The 22,425-nt window shown below is 40.9% G+C and overlaps 2 protein-coding genes across 8 annotated transcripts in view; both read left to right on the top strand.

Moving 5' to 3' along the window:
- The window catches only part of plch2a (phospholipase C, eta 2a), a 203,539-nt gene extending 198,197 nt beyond the window's left edge, over positions 1–5,342 (top strand). For 5 of the 7 annotated variants that reach the window (XM_030422800.1, XM_030422799.1, XM_030422798.1 and 2 more), the window contains one exon: positions 2,532–5,342. In XM_030422800.1, coding sequence (XP_030278660.1) covers positions 2,532–4,186 — 1,655 coding nt within the window. In that variant the 3' untranslated portion in view covers positions 4,187–5,342. The remainder of the gene's footprint in view (positions 1–2,531) is intronic. The other 2 variants (XM_030422802.1, XM_030422803.1) reach the window with 2 other exon arrangements.
- A 2,453-nt stretch (positions 5,343–7,795) lies between these two features.
- On the top strand, positions 7,796–20,576 carry LOC115585373 (probable glutamate receptor). The gene is made up of 10 exons (XM_030423691.1): positions 7,796–7,939; positions 8,065–8,140; positions 12,036–12,067; positions 14,695–14,874; positions 16,189–16,412; positions 16,984–17,081; positions 17,808–18,025; positions 18,179–18,398; positions 19,000–19,250; positions 20,084–20,576. Exons 2-10 carry the CDS (start codon positions 8,077–8,079, stop codon positions 20,180–20,182), a joined length of 1,386 nt encoding a protein of 461 aa, XP_030279551.1. The 5' UTR covers positions 7,796–7,939; positions 8,065–8,076; the 3' UTR covers positions 20,183–20,576.
- The last annotated feature ends 1,849 nt before the right edge of the window (positions 20,577–22,425 follow it).

Here is a 22,425-nt window from a genome sequence, read left to right as displayed (position 1 = left end):
AAAGCTCAGCAGCCGGACTCATGTTGAAGCATTGTTGGTGACGAGAACCAGGTCGTGTTTCTCTATTCCCCACTCGTCTGCCATTGCTTTGAGAAACTCAAACATATTTGCGCTTGTGTGGCTATCATCCATAGCTTTCGTCTGAAGTACGTAGGACATTAGCTTCCATTAACTGCTGACATAATGAGCTGTAACGGTCACATATGAGACTGTAGCTCTGGATGTCAAGGCATCGCAGGTTATTGCTACCCTGTGAGCAGAGTTGAGGGACACTTGCACGGAAAGGTTTGTCTCCTTGTAAAGATTTGGAATTGATTTAAGTGTGAAAAAGCTCCATGATGGAATAACATATCTTGGCTCCAGACTGTGGACCATGTAGCGGAAGCCAGTAAGAGGAGGACTCCAGTTTCAAAAAATCTATTTTATAATCGCGGTTAATCAATAATCAATTTTTTTCACCACCCCTAGTACAAATACAAAGGAAAATAAACATAAAATAATAATAATAAATAATAATGGATTGGATTTGTATGGCGCTTTTCAAGTCACCCAAAGCGCCTGACAGGGTTCCAGGTTCCATTCATTCACACTCAGTCATACTGGTGGTGGTAAACTACAATAGTAGCCACAGCTGCCCTGGGGCAGACTGACGGAAGCGTGGCTGCCATTCAGCGCCTACGGGCCCTCCGACCACCACCTCAAACATACAGCAGTCAGACACATTCACACGAGGCAAGGTGGGTGAAGTGTCTTGCCCAAGGACACAACGACCATGAAGCAGTTAGCCGGGCGGGGATCGAACCGCCGACCATAGGCCGACCCGCTCTACCACCTGAGCCACGGTCGCCCCAAATGGCTCCATACAGCTTTTTGGTGTAATCAAAGTCTCCAAAAGTGCTGAGAACCAAATTCATTTGAAAAGATGACTAAAAATCCCCTTTGTAGCTGCACTGTAGTGGATACGCAACCTTGACAAAGCGTTGGTGTAAATAACCACTTTTCAAATACATTTTAGAACATGAGGCTTCCATAGATTGTATTTAAGCCAATATGGAGCCATCAGGTATTTAGGAGAAAGCTGGAAAGCTGTTTTGCTGTGAAGCTCAAAAAATGTTTTGTAAACTATGACACTACATTTATGGGGGTGAGTAGATAATAACTGAATTTCCATTTATCATCGTCTACTCTCCATGCTAGTTGCTGAGATCTGTGAACGGTGACTCAAATTAGTCATGACAAGAGAAAACAAAGGCAAATAGTAAAAATGGTTTTTTGTAATGTATTAGTTACTTATAGTACATGCAGCATTAACAACAAAAATGCATTCACAAATTGCTACAATGATGAGATTTAAAATGTTATAAAGAGCATTTGTCGGAATGATACCTTTCTTGACATTAGGGAAACATAGCTTGAGAAACGTTTGAGAAATGTTCTCACACCCTTCACAAGCAAATGGAGTCAGAGACATCTGAGCCATTTTGAGGACAACTGAGTAATTTCCTAGTTGAAAGCTCAGGTAATGGCCAGCAATTGTGTGTTTCGATGGCTGGATGTTGTTTCATCAATATAATCTCAAAAGTCTGTCAGCCTTGCTGAGTAGAACTTATTCTCCTATGTTGACGAAACATAAGGCTGTACCTTCTCATCTGGGTCATTCCATGTCAGCTCACTCAGAATTCAGAAGTTTTCCCAGTTTACATCATGGATTTTCTTGGGAAAATTATTGGTCCATTAAACTATTTCATATAAAAAAAAACAATGTTCGGAAAATGATGAAATTGTGAAATAATGTATCTATCAATCTAATGGAAACATGCTCCATAGGTGTCAGACAAAGATAGAAAACTGTAAGTTCAAAATAGGACATATTTCTACAAATTACAACATACAAAAATATTACTTATATATTACATTTTACTATAAAAATACTCTCTCTCGGAAAATATACAGTAAGAATTTGTTCAAAATATTTGTTTTTTAGCTTAAAGCTGTACTTAGCAAGATCCCTGGCACTTGTTTTTTTTTATCTGCACCAAACTACATCCATATCAAACTTCCGTTACAAGAAAATTGAAACCAGAGGCAGTATGAATCTTTGAAAATGAAAGATCCTTCTTTCAGGTGAAAAAATAGTTAACTACATTCTGCTATGACTATTTAAATGTATGCATGTTGTAAATAATCCTTGGGGTTGGATGTTCTAGAATGTTAAGGATAGATTTCAACCCTGTCCAGTGAAAAATAAGCAGTTAGTGAAGCTTAGCATAGACATCACAAACTCTTTCACTCAGACAAGTTGCTAAAAGTTGAGTCCTCATTTTTTTTGCGACATTCTTCTTTATTATTATTATGATGAATATATGTGTCCATGCAGTATTTCAAAGCTGCATTCTGGAAAAACAAAGTCACCACTTCAGGGTACAGACGCTAGTTTTGAAGCATACAGGTATCACTATTATATCCGAAAGGCTTTCAGTGAACAGAGACTGTAACAATAAATTATGTCTTTGTTGTCTTTCTTTCCACAGTCTATTCCACAGTGCAGAGACCAGCTCCCCCATTTCTAGCACTGAACTCTGAAGACCCCAGGAACACACAAGTCATCTGCTCGGTCTCCACTCCAGGAAAGAGCCTGCATTTACATCAATCCTCATCTGCACCACTGCACTCAGCATCCACAGCAATAAATGCAGATCCCCCACTGACTGTTCCTTCAAATGGGGTGGTGGACAGTCCTACCAAGGTGAGCGGGGACCCTAAGAAACCCCCTACCCTTTCCAGAACCACATCATCCACTCTGACGAACCCTGTCGAGAAAACTGGACCATCACAGAGTGCTCAAGACATCAAGACCTACAGAAGCAATCATTCACTCATGGAGCACACTCAAAACGAGAGACAAAACCTAGAAACTCTGACACATAAGAAAAATGATCCAGCATACTTAAAGTTTGATCGAAGAACAGAGCCTCGTGCTGCAGCAGGCGTTTCAACTGGAACCCCTCAAGGCCCTGCAGCTGATATAGCCCAGAACAGGCGAGCACTTTTAAGCAGCACGCCAGTAAGAAGAACAAAAAGTGAGGGACATGTTCGAGTGGCTATAGCCTCGTCTATGCAGGCCCAGTCAGCAGTACCAGAAGTCTGCACGGATGCTACCATGAACGACCGCCTTTGGAGCAAGTTAGAGCCAGGCAGCCACCGTGACAGCATGTCTTCCTCCTCTAGCATTTCTTCCAGCGACACCGTCATTGATCTGTCCCTGCCTAACCTGGCCAGGAAGAGCCTCACCAGCCTGCACACAGCTGGCAGCACCTGCGACCCTCCCTGGGTCAACTGCCGTCGCTCAGCTTTAGTCTCCTATGATGCCCTGCGAGTCAGCAAGAGTAAATCAAACCCCAATCTTCAGCAACAGGAGTGCCCCAAAGATGAGCTTAGGCCTCGCCCCTTACAGCCCCCCAAGGAAGCTACCGTGGACTCACCCAGCAGACTGACTCAAAGGAGGCACACATGGAGCAGGCTCTACATGGAAGGGCTCAAACAGTCATCAGCTAGCAGGCCGTCCTCTGCAGCTACAACACCAACAACTACAGCTTCCTTGTCCAAAAGCCTCGGGGATCTGACCTCTGATGACATTTCCTGTAATTTTGACAGCAAGTATCGCAGCATCAGCCGGAGCTTCATTGTTAGGCCAACCAGGGAACAGACCCAAAAGGGAAGCCCACTGAAGTCTCGGCCATCCAGCAACCTGACTGAGCAACTGCGGAAGCTGACAAATGTGGAGCCCCTGACAGCTAGCGACTTCGCCCTGGAAAACAGGCCTAGAGAATCACAGGAGGAGACTGTGGATGAGACCCTGGTACGTAGGACCTCCTCAAGGAGCCAAAGCAGGGTGCGGTACATTGCAAACAGGGCGAAGAAGGCCCAGGAAAGGCAGAGACTGCAGGGCCTGATCCAGGGCAGAGGTGCAAGCTTCAGCCTCACTGGTAGCATTGGCGATGGGAGTAGTGCTAGCCCCATTGAGGAGCGAGGGAATCCTGAGGGGGCGTGTTGTGTGGCCCAGAGTCCTTGCACCAGTCTGGACCTGCTGAGTCAGCTCACACCCCTAGGAACTCCCTCCCCGAGACAGTCCCAGTCATCCCCAGACCCTGAAAACAGTGAAGTCTTTTTCATGCTCAAACTCTAAGAACTGCCTGACTTGGAACTGAGTCTGAGAGACGCAGCAAGAAACTTTGGAACACAATCCAGTTTTTCTCAAGTAGAATTCCTTTGGAAAGAAAGTTGCGAATCTTTACTGATAACTCACAGAAAACTGGTTTACAATGATGATCATTTCAATGTCTCACAGAAAACTGTGTTCCACTATAAGTAATCCATGAACGATCAATTCTGTATCTTGTGCAAGATCCATTTTTTAACCTGTGCATTCAGAAAAACATTGTCTTGAACCTACTGGAGAGCATTTCTTCTAAGAGCAACTACTACAGCTCAGTCATCTGTTTGCATCAAATGTTAGGTAATTGCCAGAATGTATTTAATGAAAAATACCTGGAGTTTTTATATAGCTGTTTATGTTGAGTGTGACTACTCTCATGTTTGAGTATTTTTTTCGAAACTTGAGCATACAGTAGCAATAGAACATGACTAGAGGACAGGATTTGAAATTATCCATCCTTTTTATTTTACTTTACTTTAACTGTAATGGTATACATTAACTGAGCAAAACTTTAGATACATTCATCCATCTGCTAGCAATACTCTGAAAATGATGGCATGGTACCATGTTGAATATAATGTACAGTTTGATGCTAAAAACTGAGGCTTATCTCATGTCTTTGCTAATTACTCCTACAATGCAGATTCAAAGGTCTTAATTTTTAGTATGTGTATTGGTCCCATGGTAATTTGACTGAGCTGCCAATATTTTGCTAACCTCTCTAATCTGCGGCATGACAAAGCACCTTGATCCTGTACATTAAGGCAGTGGTGGACCACACCACACCAAGTTTAGTCCTTTTTTAGTTGACTGCATGTCTTTTATGTACTGTGATGTTTAAGGCTTTATTTTACATAGACTTTTTATATTAAGATTTGTTAATATTCCAAACTTCTGTTTCGTATAATCTGACGTTGGTCACAAGAGCATCATGCCTGAAACCCTGTGTTCTCATTGGTTCATGATATGAATACAAGATGGAACTGACCCGTAATGAAGCACGTTTATTTGTTGGCCTGCTGTATTGTTTGCACTGCCATGCCAGTTCTTTGTGCAAAATTTGAGGGACAATATTTAATTCAAACATTGTGTAATTATGACCTGAATAAATCTTAAATGAATATTATTGAAAGCTTCACAGCTCATTTATTTCATTTGCACTCAATCTATCAACAGCTGCTTGGGCTCACAGACAAAGAGGAGTTGTTAACTTACCAGTTAAACTGAGCCTTATACAAGCTGACATGTAAAAGCCCTTGGTTTTGTAATTGGCAGGGGCCCCTTGCAGCTCTAATTATGGACTCTGTTAGAGTCTGTGTTTACCAGCCATCACCTTTCTCAACCTATCTTGCAACCACCCCCCAGACATCCTGCAGGAAGGCAGAATGTTCCAGAACAAAGAGAATAACATATTTTTGTGCTGCTTAACAAGCATGATTGGATTTCTTTTGGTCATTTGACTTCATACTTTGCCCATTCCTGTTTCTGATTTAACAGTTGTCCTGTATTTCTCCTGATTTATGGCAAGTTATCACAACCCATTCTGGAACTGTACAGTGTGTTGTCTGTTGTTGCAACTAGTTAGTAAGAAATGGAGAAGAGAAAGACATTTCAGATGACCTGTTTTTCACTATAAGTTGTAAAGGAAAGGAGCATGTGTTTTGTGAAATCTGCTAGTTAATTTTTTCTGTTGTTCACAGGGGTCACACCGACGTAAATAACCGACACAGGGGCAGTGGAGTACACAGACTCTCCAAGAGGCCAAAAACAATTATTATAAAATTCAAAGTATTTAACATAAAAATGCTGCTGTGTTGTTCTTGTTGTCTCATTTTGCTATAAATCTGTGAGTTTAGCACTAAACTTCGGGCCTTGTGTCATACAATCACAGCTGTTTGTCATCAAAGTGATGAGCTTTGTAACAGTTTGTCAGATTTGCTGTTGAAACAGGTGACGTATATTACATCCTAAAACCAGCAACTTCACAAGCTTGGTGCTAACTCATAAGCATAAACCGCACTTCATTCAGTAAAGTCAAACTCACCAGTACTGTCTTAATTTGTCTTTCCTCAATCACAGCTTGGTCAAAATAAATCATCAATTCATAGAGTAAAAAATGTCTAATTATTCCAGCTTTACAAAGCTTTTTCTCCAGTTGCTGATGTGTGACTCTCTTGCTCCACTCACGCAGCATACCTCTTGATTGGCTCATGCTACAGCTATGCTGCCCCCTATAGTTTTAGAGCAGCCCTCCAAATCCTGGCCATTTCTTACAAATAACTCTTCAGAAAGTCGGCAGAATGCAGAGAACAATGTCTCTGAAAGTTCTTTTAAGGGGATAACCCCCAGACCTTTGTTTTGGTTTCAAAATCTTCCATATTTTTGAGGTCTCAAGGTTTCACTTATACCAATTCAGGTTTTGTAAATTACCCCCAAAATGCTTAAGCATTCAGTGTTTCCTTTGGAACTAAGATCTTGGCAAAACTGCCATGCGTTTGTAACATCATATGCTCTTTGGGACACATAAGACATGCATAAGACTTGGATGGTTGTGTGCAGAACAATGTTGTGAGGAATTATACAGGGGAGGAGACAGGAGCACAGCTGCAGAGTGAACTCATGATTATTTGGCAGAGGTTTTGGGGGGATAAAGTTCAAGAGACATAAATGTTGCAACACTTGTTCAATGGATTGCATTGAAACCTAATATACTGATAATCATAGGAGGAAATCCATGCATACCTTTGAGAAATGTATTGCAAATATTTGTTGGATAACTTCTGGATCACTGATCAATTCCACATTACAAAAAATTAGACATGCGAGGAACCCTAAAGTACTTGAAACCCTAACCCTCAGCACAGCACATCCCTGCTTTCTCAGGACACTGATTTGTCAGTCAAAGGTTTGTCTTTTGTCAAGCCTGTGGTTTCCAAAGCTGACAGCCACCTCTGGTGAGCTGTCACACACTGCCAGGCCTCTTCCTCAGCTCTGTAAGACTTTGTGAAGCATGACATTCTCATTTTAGCACCACAGACTCCGTTCCAGCCGGCACACAAACACAAAAGGACAGCTTCATTAGGATTCCAAGAAAACCACAGAGTCCCTCTTAAAGCCGTATTTATCTAGACAGTTTGGCACGACTTGGCCTCTCAACTGCAACCCCCTAGCTTTGTCTAGCACTTCAGTCCTGGGAGAATGTTTTCTGTCTCAAAGAGTGAATGAAGTCTTTCCTTTTAAGATGAAACCACTGCCTGTTTTCAAAAGGTTTGTGCAAATACATCAATTTGGTTTGTAGGCTTACGGTTAAAACCTGGAGGACCTTTTCTAAGTCAAAGCAGCTAGGACCAATTTGTGTGCATACCTGCTTGAAAACAAACTATCCACCTGTAAATTTACTTGTACCCCTCTCCCACCCACCTTCACATCCCTCTTTCTACTATCCTGTAATATTATGAAAACAAGTGTAGCAACTGTTAGGTCATTACACTTCTCTCCTGAACTTTATCCCCCCAAAACCTCTGCCAAATAATCACAAGTTTACTCTGCGCCTGAGCTCCTGTCTCCTCCCTCCCTATGATCCCCTATATAATCCCCCACTACATTGGTCTGCACACAACCATCTGACTGCCCACTAGCAAGTCTTGTGAATTTCTTACATGTTTTCCTGGAGTTGTTCCTCGCACATACATTTTCATTCCGTGTGCATTTGGCATAATTGAGGTAAGGAAACTTCTTTTATACAACATAGTGAGACGATTTTTGTCACATGCTCTTGGTTGGATTGCATCTGAAATTGAGACAGATAATCTTGTTGAGACTTATGTATTAATCAGTGCCATTTTCAGGGCTTTGGCAACATGAAAGGCTACATGTCTTTGGTCGTCTGTCTGGCAGCCCTCACTGCTTGTAGCATCACTGCAGGTAAGAATAATGCAAAATAAAAACCTCACAACTGCAGCACACGTGGTTGAACGTGGATAAATACTACACATTCAGGGTTGTCACAATACATGTTTTTGTTGCAGAACGAAGTCTTCATATTAATAGCCAACCCTATATCCTTTACGTCATAACTTCATGTGTCCTTGTTTATCTCTCCTCTTGCAGGGCTAAACACCACATCTCTTACAGCAGTTGTCAGGGCTGTCCATGCTTAAGAGAAAGCTTATATCATATTTCAATTAGAGCCCTTTCAATACTCAATATATTAGACTGACATCATAAATCAGTCAATATAACACATTTCTTTTATGATTGCTCAAAAAAGGTTATCAATAACTTGTCATTAAGATTTGATACGGAGAAAGGATATTTTACACTTTAACAATAAACTTTAATGTCTAACAGACATCACTGCACTTTTACAGTGAACTTCAATGAAATTAATCATTTTAATCACCCAGTGCATCTTTTTCTGCATATCATCTCTTAAAAAAAGTTTTCATGTCAGTGACCCTAAATATATACACCATAACAATATATCTGTGACAGGCCAATATCCATGGGATATAAAGTTGCACATGCTAAAAATTTTATTTTATTTTTTTTGGCATAGACACCTTTATTTAGACAGTGGATGGATTTTTGAAATGGGAGAGAGAGGGGGTGTGGCATGCAGCAAAAGTCCGCTGGCCTGGATTCAAACCAGGGTCCGCTGCGTTGTGTGGCATGCGCTCTAACCACTCGACTACCTGCACGCCGACACATGCTAAAATGAACTGCAAGTTTTCACCACATTTAGCTACAAACCATGTTTCAAAAATGCATGTGAATCTTTTAATGTTACTTTTGACCAGATTTACAGCAATATTTGTGAACTTTGTGATATTTACTTCTCTTATAAAAATATAATTTCAATGTTTAAATAAAAAATCTAAAACTAAATGTTAAATATAAATGCTAAACGCTAAATGTTAAATTTAAATGTCACGGCTGAAACTAAACATTTAGGTAATATGTAAATAAACACTGTCAGTAACCATAATTACCAAAATAAAAGCTCATTGACACGTACGAGCGTTATCCCTGGTCTGCTTCCGGTATTTAGACGGAGTGATTGCGCTGCACTGTTAGTCACGTCTCCTCACCTGCTCTCGTGTTGCCTGCCAGCATGTCCAGCGACTTAGCTGGAAACATTGGTAGGGCCATTTTGGCGGCAATACAGAGTTTCAGCAATTCGCAACGACAGTGACAGTAACAGCTTTATTATTACTTTTCACAAAAAATAATGTTTATGTAACTTTAACCAGGTGTTTCAGTTGAATCATTTATGCGTGGCTGTATGGATCTTCTCTGTTGTGTTGAAGCCGGTTGTTATTTTATTTTAGCAGATTCCATTTTTAAACTAACATAAGATACTGCTGCTCTCTGTTAGCAGAGCGGAGAGAGGCACTCAACGTGCACAAAGGGTTGGGTTACAATGGCTTATAGTGTTTCCACCAGCACATGATTTGACCCAATAGGTGCTTCTATGTCCTGCCTGAAGCCTACAACAACTAACGAGCATCCCTGTAGAGAGGACAGCCTTCTCTCTCTTCTATCCTCTCGCTCTCCTGGATAATATCCTATAGCCAATGAAATTCAGAAATAACAATATATCGTTTAAATGGGTTTTCATAAGCATACATTTGAAAACTATGAAAGTTTACATCGTTTTCCAGGATGTTACTTGTTGTATTGCCTGTTTCTTCACCTAAGCATCAAATGTCTTTGATTTAAGAAGGAAATATAGCACTAAAGTGTGTGTAAGCTTCTTTCACTATTAAGCAAGGGTATTCTGGAAGTACAAAATGTCCCTTTTTTTGAAGAAAGAAAGAAAATAGTGTGTGATATAAAGTGCCGAATTCATGCCCCTTCCTGTGGACCCAATGGGACCTTATTTCAGAAAAATATGTATTGATATTGAAATATGTATAAATATGTACGGATTTTTCGTGGCATGATGGCAGGGCATGATTTTTCCATGCCACTTGAATTATGCCATGAATTACAATTCTTTAATTCATAAATGATGTTTGTGATTTAAAAAGCAAATTAAAAGCAAAAAAGAACGAAGAAAAATAATTAACAAAGGTAAAAATGAAAATCAAACTGGCCATATTGACAACTTCAGTTTTGTAAAGGGTAGTTTGTTAGTTCTGAGAGCAAGTTGATATACACAACCAGCTCAACAATGTTTATGTAACAGGTTCTGTGACCATTTAACTAGACACTGTGACTAATGTGACTGTTGGCTGTGTAGTATCTATAATTATGCATTTTCACAGTCTTATATTTCATTATTCTTTTGACACACTACCAATTTCTCAAGTTAAAAATTGTCTTTTAAATTGACAAACATCATATATGTGATTTTTGGCACAGTTCATGCAGGATCAAACAAATATTTGTCTTTCTCTTTTCACTACCAGACAAAGTTTTTTCTGACATAAGGTCCCATGGGGCAAACTGGAAATAGTGTGCTTTTTGCTCTCTACTGGTATCAAATTTGAACTTACTGCAGACTAGATAAGACCAAATGCTGTGACCCCATTGTTTTACTGTGTTCCAGCTTATAAGGCTCAATTGTAAGTTATCTGCAGGCTTATCTCTGCTTACAAAGAGTGTTCAAACTTCAATAACTCAATACCAGCAGCACTTAAACTATTATGACACTTGAGGAAGAAACTTACCCTTCAAAAGAGACCAAAACCATACCTGTACTCCAAATAGTTCAAAGCACCTGGGATAGGCATTCTGGGATGATTTTACATACATTTTCACGAATTATAAGGGGACAAGTGGTATATTTTGGGACATCCATTCCTCCTCCAGAGCAGCCCTGCCTCTGCAATTGCCTGCAGAGTTAAAGCAAAGCTCTGTGCCAGCAGCCCTGGCTGACCTACTAGACGGGGTCACACTCCCAAATCATTCCTCTTATTTGACTCTGGCCCTGCTGGACTGCTGGAGTCCTATCAAAGAACAAAGGGTTTGCCATCCACTGTGGCAGAATCCCATTTCTCACCAGTGGAGGGGCTACCGCCTTGCTGTGGTCCAGAAAGCACTGTGATAAATCAATTAACCATGTGAGGGGAAGACTCTGCAGGCAGGCAGTCAACTGACAGGCATCTCCGCAGATCGCAGGTCCTGCCATCTTCTCTAGAGGAGGCTGATGGGGTGTCATGGGCTTTATATGACCCCACTTTTGTTATTGCATAATATTATAAAGAATTTTCATCCTTGGCACCTCCATTTATCCCCCCTCCCTTCTCTGACTGACCCTGGCAGGGCATGTTAGGGCCTGCTGGACACGCTGGGAATGCCATTGGTCACAGTCACAGCAAAAAGAAAACAACTCTTAGTGTCATGGGTAATGTCAAGGGATGGGGCGGGGGGTTCACCCCCTGCTCTGGTTACATGGTGGACAAGGCCTTGAAAAACACCGGTAGAAAAACATCCTTGATTCCCCCCCACAGGGACTCAGTCAACATCTCATTGGACCATGTGACTGTTACCTCAGTGTGGAGCCCTTTCTCCAGGTCTCCTGAAAACAACCAACAACAAAACTCTCATTGTCCTCCAGTTTCTGTTTAGCTTATTTATTGCTGTGGCTGAGAGAAAAAAAGGCATGATGGGAGCTCAGAACAACAATATGCTTCATTAGGCTTTCAGAGAATGCCGTTCACGTAAGCTCGTAGACATGAAACCAAACTACTAATCAGTCAAAGAGCTGGCATAGACTAAATCCTCTCAGCTTTGTGCTAATTTTCTCGCTTGTTGACATGCTTCATTACAAGAATCCAAAATTTATTGTGGTGTATTTTTTTTTCTATTCCAGATGCCAAGGACTTATCCATCACAACTATAAAGGTATTCTTTCTTTCTGTCTTTTTCTCTACACCAGAACACCAAAGTGGCAGTGGCCTTGCAGAGCTGAGTCATTTTGGCTCAGCAGAACAGTTTTAGTTTCTGTCATTTGGCCATCTTTTCTGTTTTACTGACCAAGTTAAAATCACTAAAGACGAGTAAAAAAAAAAAAAAAAAAAAGAGCAGTCAGGCAGTCACCATAGAGGTACTAATGGTGTTTTGTTCACAAACAGTTTAGTATATAGACAAAAGAGTCACTTTATTTTCCTTGATTATTTGTCATCATCATTTGTCTTCCATTGCATTTTGAAAGACTAGTGCAGTGCCCGTAAGAAAAGTGTATTCCTATAAAAAAGTGGGAGGTTAAGGAGCTTTTCATGGATGGCAAAATGAGGCTGTGTTTGAAGGTGGGACGTCAGGGATATTTAGGTTTGTTGTGAAATCCGATATTCCAGGGTATAATTGGCCGTTTTTGACTATTTTTGATTTTGCCATTATATTTAATCTTAAAAGCTATTTACTTGGTGTCATTATTTTCAGCACAACCTCACATGTGTGACTGTACAGTTATTTTTTTTATTTTGACATACTGTATTAACACAATGGACCTAAAATCACAAAAAAAACCATGAAATCCGAGTAGAAAAAGTTAGATTTTTTTACGGTGAAAACCACAAATATGTTTAACAAACCATTTATTTTTTTTTTACTTATAATGCAAATATAAATTGTTGTTTATCTAAATGTGTGCATACATTTAAAAGGTCTGCCTGAGCTCCTTCCAGCTGAATGAAGAGCTGCACTGCCTGCTCCACATTCAGCTTCTCCTCATTATTCTGACTCATTAAACAAAAAAACGACTCCACTACTCACTAAACACACTACACAAAACACTACATAACACACTAACTACACACTCCAAACACGCTAAATGTCACAAATCTCTCAACTCTCACACACACCGACCATCGTTGCATGTCAATCATCCGCCTAGGTCTCTCCCACAACTTCCTGTTCCTCAACAACCAAACTTGCTGCTTGGACACTTTCGTGACAAAAGCCCGTTTTTACCGTTTCTTCCTGCACCAGACACAAAGCAAATGTGACGGCGATGTTCGCGAAAAAGCGTGGCGGACATTATTTACCCTAGGTTCGGTTTTGGACGTGCCGATGCTTCCGGTCCGTCGCTTCGGGAGGTGGGCTGTGTAGCTAGCGTCTAGCGGCTAGCTGCTAGCTAGCGGCTAGCTACACACGAACATCCACAGATTCCGATTCCACTTTGTTGTCCGCGCGTCTCCGGATCTCCTCAGACCCGAACAGACTCGGTGCGGACTCGTTTAATCTCATTAATCCACAACAGTCAGTTTAGATGCACAGAACAGAACAGAACGGGACCGAACCGCCGGCAAAATCCCAGTCCAGCTCGCGCCGCTGCAGGTATAAATCTGCTTGTTTCTTAAGGTGGGGGGTCGCGGTGGGCTCTGCAGTGATTGGCTCTGGTGCGCGCCTGGCCACGGTGTGCAGTGATTGGCTCTGGTGCGCACGTGACTGTAGTGGCTCCGGTGGACAATGCTCCTGGAATTTGTAAAGCATTTATGAAATAATTTATTAACGGTATCATTGCAGTCCAAACAAATGCGAAATAGCACACCCTTGAACCACGCAGCAGCCATGTTGAAACTCTCAGGTCAGTCTGATCCTGATCCGCAGAGATATTTGAGGAATACACACATACACACACACACACACACAGACAGACAGACAGAGGTTATTTGCTTTTATAGAGAGATGATGATCAATGTTCAGGCACAACAAGCAGAAAAAACAGTACATAATTTCCCCTAATTATTTCACTGAAAATACACAAGCGGCAACGCAAAACATTACGTAGACGGACATAGGCTGTAGGCCTTGCTCTATTTTGAGGTTAAACTGAGTCTGGGGGATTTTCAAAAACAGCTCGTGGAGCAGGTCTAGAATGGCACTGATTGTGACTTGCAATCGTGGGCTCTCTGATGGCTCAATAAAGCTAGCCAGCCAGCTGATTTGCATGACACATGGAGTTGTCATTTTAATTTTGTCTACTATAATGTTTTCTCTTCATGAATATCAAAACAATGCCGTTCAGAGGCCTACAGCTTCATCCCGAAGCCATTTCTCTAAAGATTGGTGGTTGAGTTGTATTCAATTAGGGATCACTTTAAGCCATTTAAAAGGTACACAGAGAAATCTTTAGATTGTTTCAGGAAATTGATACTTTAAGACACATTACAGACAAAATATGACTTGATAAGAAGATTTCAGCAGTGAAAAAAGATATTTTCCTTTAGATACAACTACACATCACTTGCTCACTGCACATCCTGTGTATGTGACACTGCAATCTTTAAACAATCATGCAAATCCAGAAATGTTCTCACTCCTAACTCAAAGCCTTGCAAAAAGTTAATCTCACCAAAGTTCGAGTCCAGATTTCCACCTAAAACCATCAATTTTGTTTTGTAATCGATTGAATATATTTTCGATTCAGCTTCAAAGAATGAATTTGGGTGCTATTTTACTTCCCAGTTCTCCCAAAATGATCCCTAACATTCTCCATTAAAATGAGGTTGTTCATTCTGTTTCCTCAGGATGACCCATACACCATGAGCAGGGGCCCTGAGCTGGAGGGCTACTGTGTCGACCTGCTCGCTATGCTCTCCAAGAAGCTGGGATTCAAGTACAAACTGCACCTAGTGAAAGACAACCGCTACGGAGCAATGGACTCCAGCGGCAACTGGCAGGGCATGATTGGCGAGATCATCAAAGGGGTAAATCATTGACCATGAAGCTGTGCTGGCTCTACCTAAAGGACAAGTTCAGCCAAAAATTCAAATTCAGTCATTATCTTCTCGCCCCATGCCAAATAAAGGTCTGGGGAAGTTTTGCAGTCAACGAAACATTTCTGGACCTTCACAGCAAAACAATATTGCAGCATTCTGCTAAACAACGGAAGTAGATGAGGGATTTGTTTCAATGCAAAAAGAAAAATTACAGAAAAAAAAAATACATTTAACGTCTACTGTGCAGGTCCCAAATTTATTTGAAATGGCAATATTCACACAGTCTACATGTGATTGAGCTTGTGTAGCCACTTCAGATAGGGTGCATGCTAACGCTTTTAACTTTGCATCCTCTGTGAAGATTTCATCTTGTAAAAAGTCATATAAAAATGTACTTTTCAAATCAATTTGCTGTCTCTGTGTCACTGGCATCTTGGATTACACGGGATGAGCTGTAGCTGTCCAGCTACCTCAGTTGTGTAGGAGAATGCATCAACTCTGTTTTTGCTGTGAAGCTCCAGAAATGTTTTGTGAAACTTCACCTTCCGCATGAGAGTGGATAGAATAATTACTTTTTGGATAAACTTTTCATTTAAATGTAATACAGGGACTGAGCTGTGAATGTGTGTCATGTAATGTACTGAATGTATAGTGTTTGTTTTTTAGATTTTTGGTAGCCTTTTCTCAAAGCCGAGCCAAACTGTTTAGTCATGACACAAAGGTGTCATGTTTAAACAGTTTTGTAGCTGACAAGTTGTCATGTAAATTTGAATATATGAATATTTTAATATATCTCTCTTCTGATGAGCATTAAACTGAGTGGACTGTGTTAGTAGTAGTAGTTTTGTAGTTTTGATACGACAAAGAAACGGTCAGTTAAACATCATAGCTGAAATATTTATCTAAGTATAATGATCCAAAAGTACAAAAAGTATTGATTCATGAAACAATCACATGATCAAATGCAGTGAATCTGAATACATTTCAAAATATTGTAACAAATACTTTAAACTCAGACATTGAACATGTATATAAGTTATATAAAAATAAGAATAACTTAACAACATTTAATGATAATAATAATTATTATATTCATTATTCATTACTTAACAGAGGAGAACCTCTGGAACAAATGGGGGGGCAGTGTAGCCAATAGATCACGTGGGACAACCATAGCACCTTACAATGGCAGACATCTGAAAGTACTGGATATGATTTTGGTCGATACATCGCAGTGTATTTAATGGCCTCACATTATCTCTGTGTCTTGCGTATGATCTGTGTGCTCATACCCTTCACCAGGAGGCTGATCTGGCTGTGGCCCCGCTGACCCTCACTGCAGTTAGAGAGCAGGTTGTGGATATGACCACCCCCTTCATGCAAACAGGACTCGGCTTCATCTTGCACAAAGATCTAGCCTCTGAGGAAAGCACCTTCAGTCTTATGTCACCCTTCTCCACTAACATGTGGGTTGGTGTCCTCATCGCATTCCTGCTAACAGGTCTCTGTATGTTCCTCGTTGGTAGGTAAGTGCAAACTAGCCACCTTAGTCCACCATAATATCTTGTGCAAATGATAGGATCTTTTCACATAACCACAACCAGCATTTTCCGTGGTAACAGAACACTTATCTCTTTCTTACCTTTTAAGTTTAGCTATCAATAAGATAAATTCATGTGATAGTGTCATTAATGTAGCTGTTTGCTAGCACAAGCTAAACTGCAATTGGCAGAACTAAACTGCATACTGTTGAAGTGTTTATTAGGGTTAGCCATGCAGTGTTCATCCGCCCCAAACAGCCAGATTACTTTACAGTATATTAGCCTCAAGCTAAGCTAAGCACACCAATTCAGGCACTTAACTCTGTTTTGCTGCTGCAGTCAGGTTGTACAGGAGTGAAGATATATCCACATTTTAATCCCAAAGGTTAAAAAGTAACCTCGGAGCTCCCCTCCTGTCAGTAAACAGCTCCAGATCAGAGAAAAATCTTATGTGACTTGGGGTCTTAATTCTCCAGAGGGTATGGCTTTCTACAACCAATTTTCTCAGGCATCAGAGTTTAACAGCGGTGGTTTGAAGCCCTTTATTTTTCTCTAGGGTCAGTCCCACTGAATGGGCTGAGTCGGACACAGAGGAGCACAACTTCACATTGCTGCACAGCTTCTGGTACATCACAGGAGCGCTCACCCTTCAAGGTAACACAGCAGTATGCTTAATTGAACCACAGGCACAGAAACACACATGGCTGCTGACTGTCTCTGTTCATAGACTCTCTCACAAACCAATATGCTGCACTACAACCTTATGAAATGAATGATACAAAGTCTTTGACAGATGTTCCATAACACAACTTAACTGTGCAAAACTCAAAGCCAAAACTGCTCCGACTCCAAAATGAAAATTCAGCCATTAACTACTCACACCAATGCCAGTGCAAAGTCAGGTGAAGTTTCATATTGAAATTTGCTAGCAGCTAGGTAAAGTGAGTACCAGCATGAAATGGAAACAAAGCATTTTGTCATTTTTTGTGCTGAAGAACCAAGATCTGGAGTCACCAGGCTTGTATACACTGCACACTCAAGATGAGTTAAAAGCAGAGCACCACTTTCACTGTGTTGTATGATATGTGTACATTGTATGATATGTGATCAAACATATTTTCTTCCCGTCTTCCCTTCCCTTTCCATCGTCACAGTGCTGAGTTCAAAATGACTCTGAATGTAGTGTGGTTTCCCAGTTTGTTAAAGCTTAGTCAGAGCAATCATTAAATAATGTTATACCCTACATTGACAAGGCCATCATCAACGATAAAACCTGTTGTTTTAAATTGAGCATGAATTTATGTCATGTCATTAAGTCTAACTTTTAGTAGTGGGTAGACCTGTACTGCAGCCTCCTGACTGCTCTCACTGTCCTCTCAGGTGCTGGTCCTCACCCCAAGGCCCTGTCTGGACGGCTAATCAGTGCCATCTGGTGGCTGTTTGCTATACTGCTGCTGGCCTGCTACTTTGGCAACTTCAACATCGCTTTGCACTCAAGCAACAAACACATCTCCATCATGAGTTTTGAAGACCTTGCTAACCAGGACGTGATTGATTATGGCACAGTCGAGTCTGGATCCACCATGATGTTCTTTAAGGCACATTCAGCATCTCCTAGCTAGAGTTTATAGTGATTACAGCTGGTTCATAACTTCTGAGAGCACTTCATATAACTGAGTGGGAGACAGATATCACTCAGAATACAGAGTTGAAGACTAAAATGTTTTATTTTACATTGTTTTCTCTCCCAGTATTCCAACAACCCTGTGTACCGCCGTATCTACCAGCACATGGAGCGTAAGAAGAGCTACGTGCAAAGCATGGAGGAGGGTGTCCGCCGCACCCAGGAGGGAAACTTCGCCTTCATCGGTGAAGCAGTGTCCCTGGACTTGGCAGTGGCTCGCTACTGTAAATTGACCCGTTCACAGGAAGTCATCGGTATGAGAGGCTACGCCATCGCAGCACCTCTGGGTGAGTGGTTGTGACCTGTGACCTTTTCTGTTGTTTTTGTTCAAGAATCCCTCACCAGTGGAATTGTTCGGTGCTTCTGAGTGACCTTTCAGTTCAGATTCCTGTGTTTACAATGTTTAGTTTTATTGCAGAATTATTGCATCTTTCAAATAAATTCATAATGAGCCCAGTTCAGACCTGTGTTAAATTGTGCCTTTTCTGGTCCGATCACAAGTGGACAGTGCTAAGCACAGGTTAGAACGCCACCACATCAGGCAGAATGGATCACAGGCTGTCTGACCTCCATTTCCAGTGTTTGGCCTTTCTTTACCTGCCAATGTTAGCAGCAGATGTTTATGAACACATTCTATCTATAGATAGATATCCATGCTAGGAAAAATAACTTTTTTGACAGGTGTTAGTGACTAAGACCTGGTTAACCACAGAAAAACTAATGCTGTTGTAATTGAGCAAATTGTTGTAGCCATTTTGAAAGAATCTGATGGAGAGCCTGAAACCAGAGAGTGGGGGCTGTTCTAACAGCAGGACAATGCTCACAGGTTGAAGTGAGACTTTCAGCAGCCTCTTTCTTCTATCGCACTGCCTCTTCTTGCTTCACCAGGTTCCCCACTAGTCAAAAACCTAACCATCGCCATCCTCCAGCTAAGTGAGTCCGGAGAGCTAACGTACCTGCGAGACAAGTGGTGGGCCAGCAGCTGTATGGGTGCTGACAGGGCCCAAACTTCTGAGGCCCTGCAGCCCAGTGACCTTCGGGGTCTCTTTGTTCTCCTGGGTCTGGGATTGGCTGTCGGGCTCCTGCTGGCCGTCATCGAGCTCCTATCCAGGGCTCGCAACCAAGCTAAGGATGGCAAGGTAGGGAATAGTATATCCACCAGTAACCAGTATGGCTGTAGGGACGGGATGTCAGTCCACCACTTTGGTTCAAACTGAAATATCTTAACAACCATTGTCATGAAACTTTAAGATTCAGCATTTTACAAATAAGCAGTTAATAAATAGCTGGCAATAGCTGGTCATGCCGATTCAAATTCCCTTCAGCAAGCCACTAAACTGAGCTGAGCTGAGCAGCTTTACTTCCACAGGTAAGTAAACATTTTAACCAGTCAACAGTCAGTCTCCCTCCCTCTTTCATACACACAGATGATTATTGATGAGGTTAATATTAACTGTTTTCTACCTGTTCATTTGCTAACAAAATGTCTCTGATTTACTGACTTTCAGAAGTTGGCAGAAACTAGTTCATTAGTTCCTCAGTTCAAATTCAGCTGCAACAACTGTGCTCACTTCAATTTAGTGGCCTGCTGAGGGGAAGTTGAGTGGAATCCAGCTGAAATTTTCCCAGAAATATATTATAGAAATTATCAGCTTTTTATTAACTTCTTATTTGAAAAAATAGTATTTAAAATGATGTTGGGGTAACTTTCAATACATTTTGAGGTATGTACTGTGGTATTTGGGGTGGAGGTTCAAACACACTTGAATAAAGTTATACCTTTGTTGGCTTATTGACCCCACAGAAAAGCACAACCTGTCTCTTCTCTGGTTTGGATTGTATGGATTTCAGTGAAATCTGGTACATGTATTGGATGATAAATAACATTAGCTTCAATGATCCCCTTCCAACATGACATCAACTCTTAAATCGTCTAACACTTTGACACCATTTCTTCTTTCTTCTGTTACAGAAATCGTGTTGCTCGGTGTTGACATCAGAGCTGAACCGACGGTTTGGCAGTGGAGGGGAGAGCGCGGAGCAAGACAGCTTAGACAAAAACAAAGCCTAAAAGGAATGCTTGCATGTTGATAAGATAGCAACAGAGATGAGTATAAGCTGAGAGCCTCTTTACCGTTCCCTTATACACACTAGCTTTCTGTAATGTCAGTGTTTTTGTAATAACAACCAGGTGTTCTGAGGTGGTTCTGTGTTCTTTGTACTCTTCCAGAAAAGCTTTGAGACCGCAATGAATATATCAGCTAACAGCCGCATCATATTAAGCAACAATCCAAGGGACTTATACTAATCACTCTGATTGTTGACTGTTCAATGTTGTTCTGTGCTATAAGATATCTACATTACATCCTCTATTAACCTACGTGTATTTGTTTTTTAAATTGTGATAGTTTTATAATAGTTTCTGTTTGTTTGTTTATTCCAAATAAATCCTCTGATATCCCAAATGCTCTCTTGTTTCAGAGTATGTCTCACAACATTATGTACCAAAACATTATCAAAACATGTCATATTAAACATAACAAAGTTATACAGACATAGAAAACAAGAGTTACAAACTTGAGATCGTCTTGTGTTGGATTAAATCAGCCGTGACACTTGTCAACACTTTCGCATTCCGCCCCATGATTATTCAGTCGTCCCTGCTACATTACGGATTTTAAGCAGCGATGGTTGAAGCGACATTTGAAGTTCAAGTAAAAAAAGCTCCACATTGCTCATCAGCGATTCTATCTTAACACTTCCTGACTTTCTAACCTAACATTCTACAACAGGAGAATGTTTGGTTTGCCGTTCCCAGAGGTACGTCAAAAAGTGTTAGAAGATAGTTATAGAAGTTGCTGCTGTAAGAGTTGAATGTTGATTAGTGAAATTCCTTTTCCACTACTAAAGCAACACGCTGGAATGTTTGATGGATGTCATAGCTGTCCCTCTACGTCACTGTTTAAAGTTCCTGTTATTACATTAGACCAAAACAATAGGTGTCTCCAAGACAACAACAATGTGAATCAGAATGAATTTTCACAAAAAAAGGAGATGTGCATGAAATGGAAGTCCAGACTAAAATACAATTGTTTGAATTTTCTATTGAAAAGGTGAGGCGAGAGAGCTAAAAGACAAAAGTCTGTAAAGCTCACTTGACCCATGACAATTCACTTTTGAGATGATCCCCAACTTCAGCTCCTCAGGTTCCCTTCTACTGTCAAGTCACGCACAGCATCAGGTTTCAACATCTGACCCTGAGGTAAATGGTCTGTTCTGCACTGTACAACTCGTCTGGTGAAAGGTGATAAAATGTCATTGAGGATGAGTGTTGCTGGATGTCTCAGTTTTTAACTTCTAGCTTTGTGTTTTTGACCTATAGCCTCTTTTTTTCAACATTCTGGCATAAGAAAAGTCCTGCTTCTTTTGCTACTAGCACTTCCTGTAAACATTGTTCAGAAACATCAGGTCCAAGTTCAGTTTACATGTACTAACCCTCACATCTGTAAGCGCGAAACCACTGGATAGTTTTCACAAGACATCAGGACCATTGCCAGCCATGTTTAGGGAATAGGCCAAGTGTCCAGAAGCTCAGAAATTCCAAATTGGTTTGAAAATACTTAATTTGCACACTTATTTAAGATAAAATCTTCACTGTAGCTGCTAAGCTACTGTGTTAGCATGCACCTCATCTGAAGCTGAACCGCAAATTGCAAATAACGTCTTTTCGCATCAATTTGGGATCGCAGGACTTCCAGAGACTTGGATTAAATGTGTAAAGCTGTATGGAGACATTTTATGAAAAATGCATCAGTATGGGGCTGAGGAGATAATAGCTGAATCTCCATTTTTGGATGAACAATTCTTATGAACTTGTGTGAGTGCTGAGGCTCTACAGCAATAATGGATTTGATTCAGAAAACATAAAACATTACCTCGGATACGCATAATAAAATGAGCAATTAAGATGCTATTATTGGATGTCTGCAAGATTAGTTGACTCTGATACATAAATACAGACAGAACGGTTCATGTGAGCTACTGTGCAAGCCATCAAAAACAGTTTCAGACGTTTCAGTTGTTCTCATGTGGGTAAGTATGGGCAGAAATTCAGTTATGATGACTATATATAAGCCGTAGATTACTGTTAGTTGTTAGCTCTTTCACACAGTGATGGGATCTTTATGAAGGAGATAGGAGTCTGAAGGGAAAGCAAAGCCATGCAGTGAGGCATTTTAAATAGATCAGTGTATGAGGAGAGTCAGTAGGGAAAAGAGAATGACTCTCTCTCCTATATCCTACAACTCACACCTG

This window comes from Sparus aurata, chromosome 7 (genome assembly GCF_900880675.1).
Source record: "Sparus aurata chromosome 7, fSpaAur1.1, whole genome shotgun sequence".
Lineage (NCBI taxonomy): Eukaryota > Metazoa > Chordata > Actinopteri > Spariformes > Sparidae > Sparus > Sparus aurata.
The sequence above is the reverse complement of the archived record's forward strand: the minus strand, read 5'-3'. Positions and strand labels throughout refer to the sequence as shown.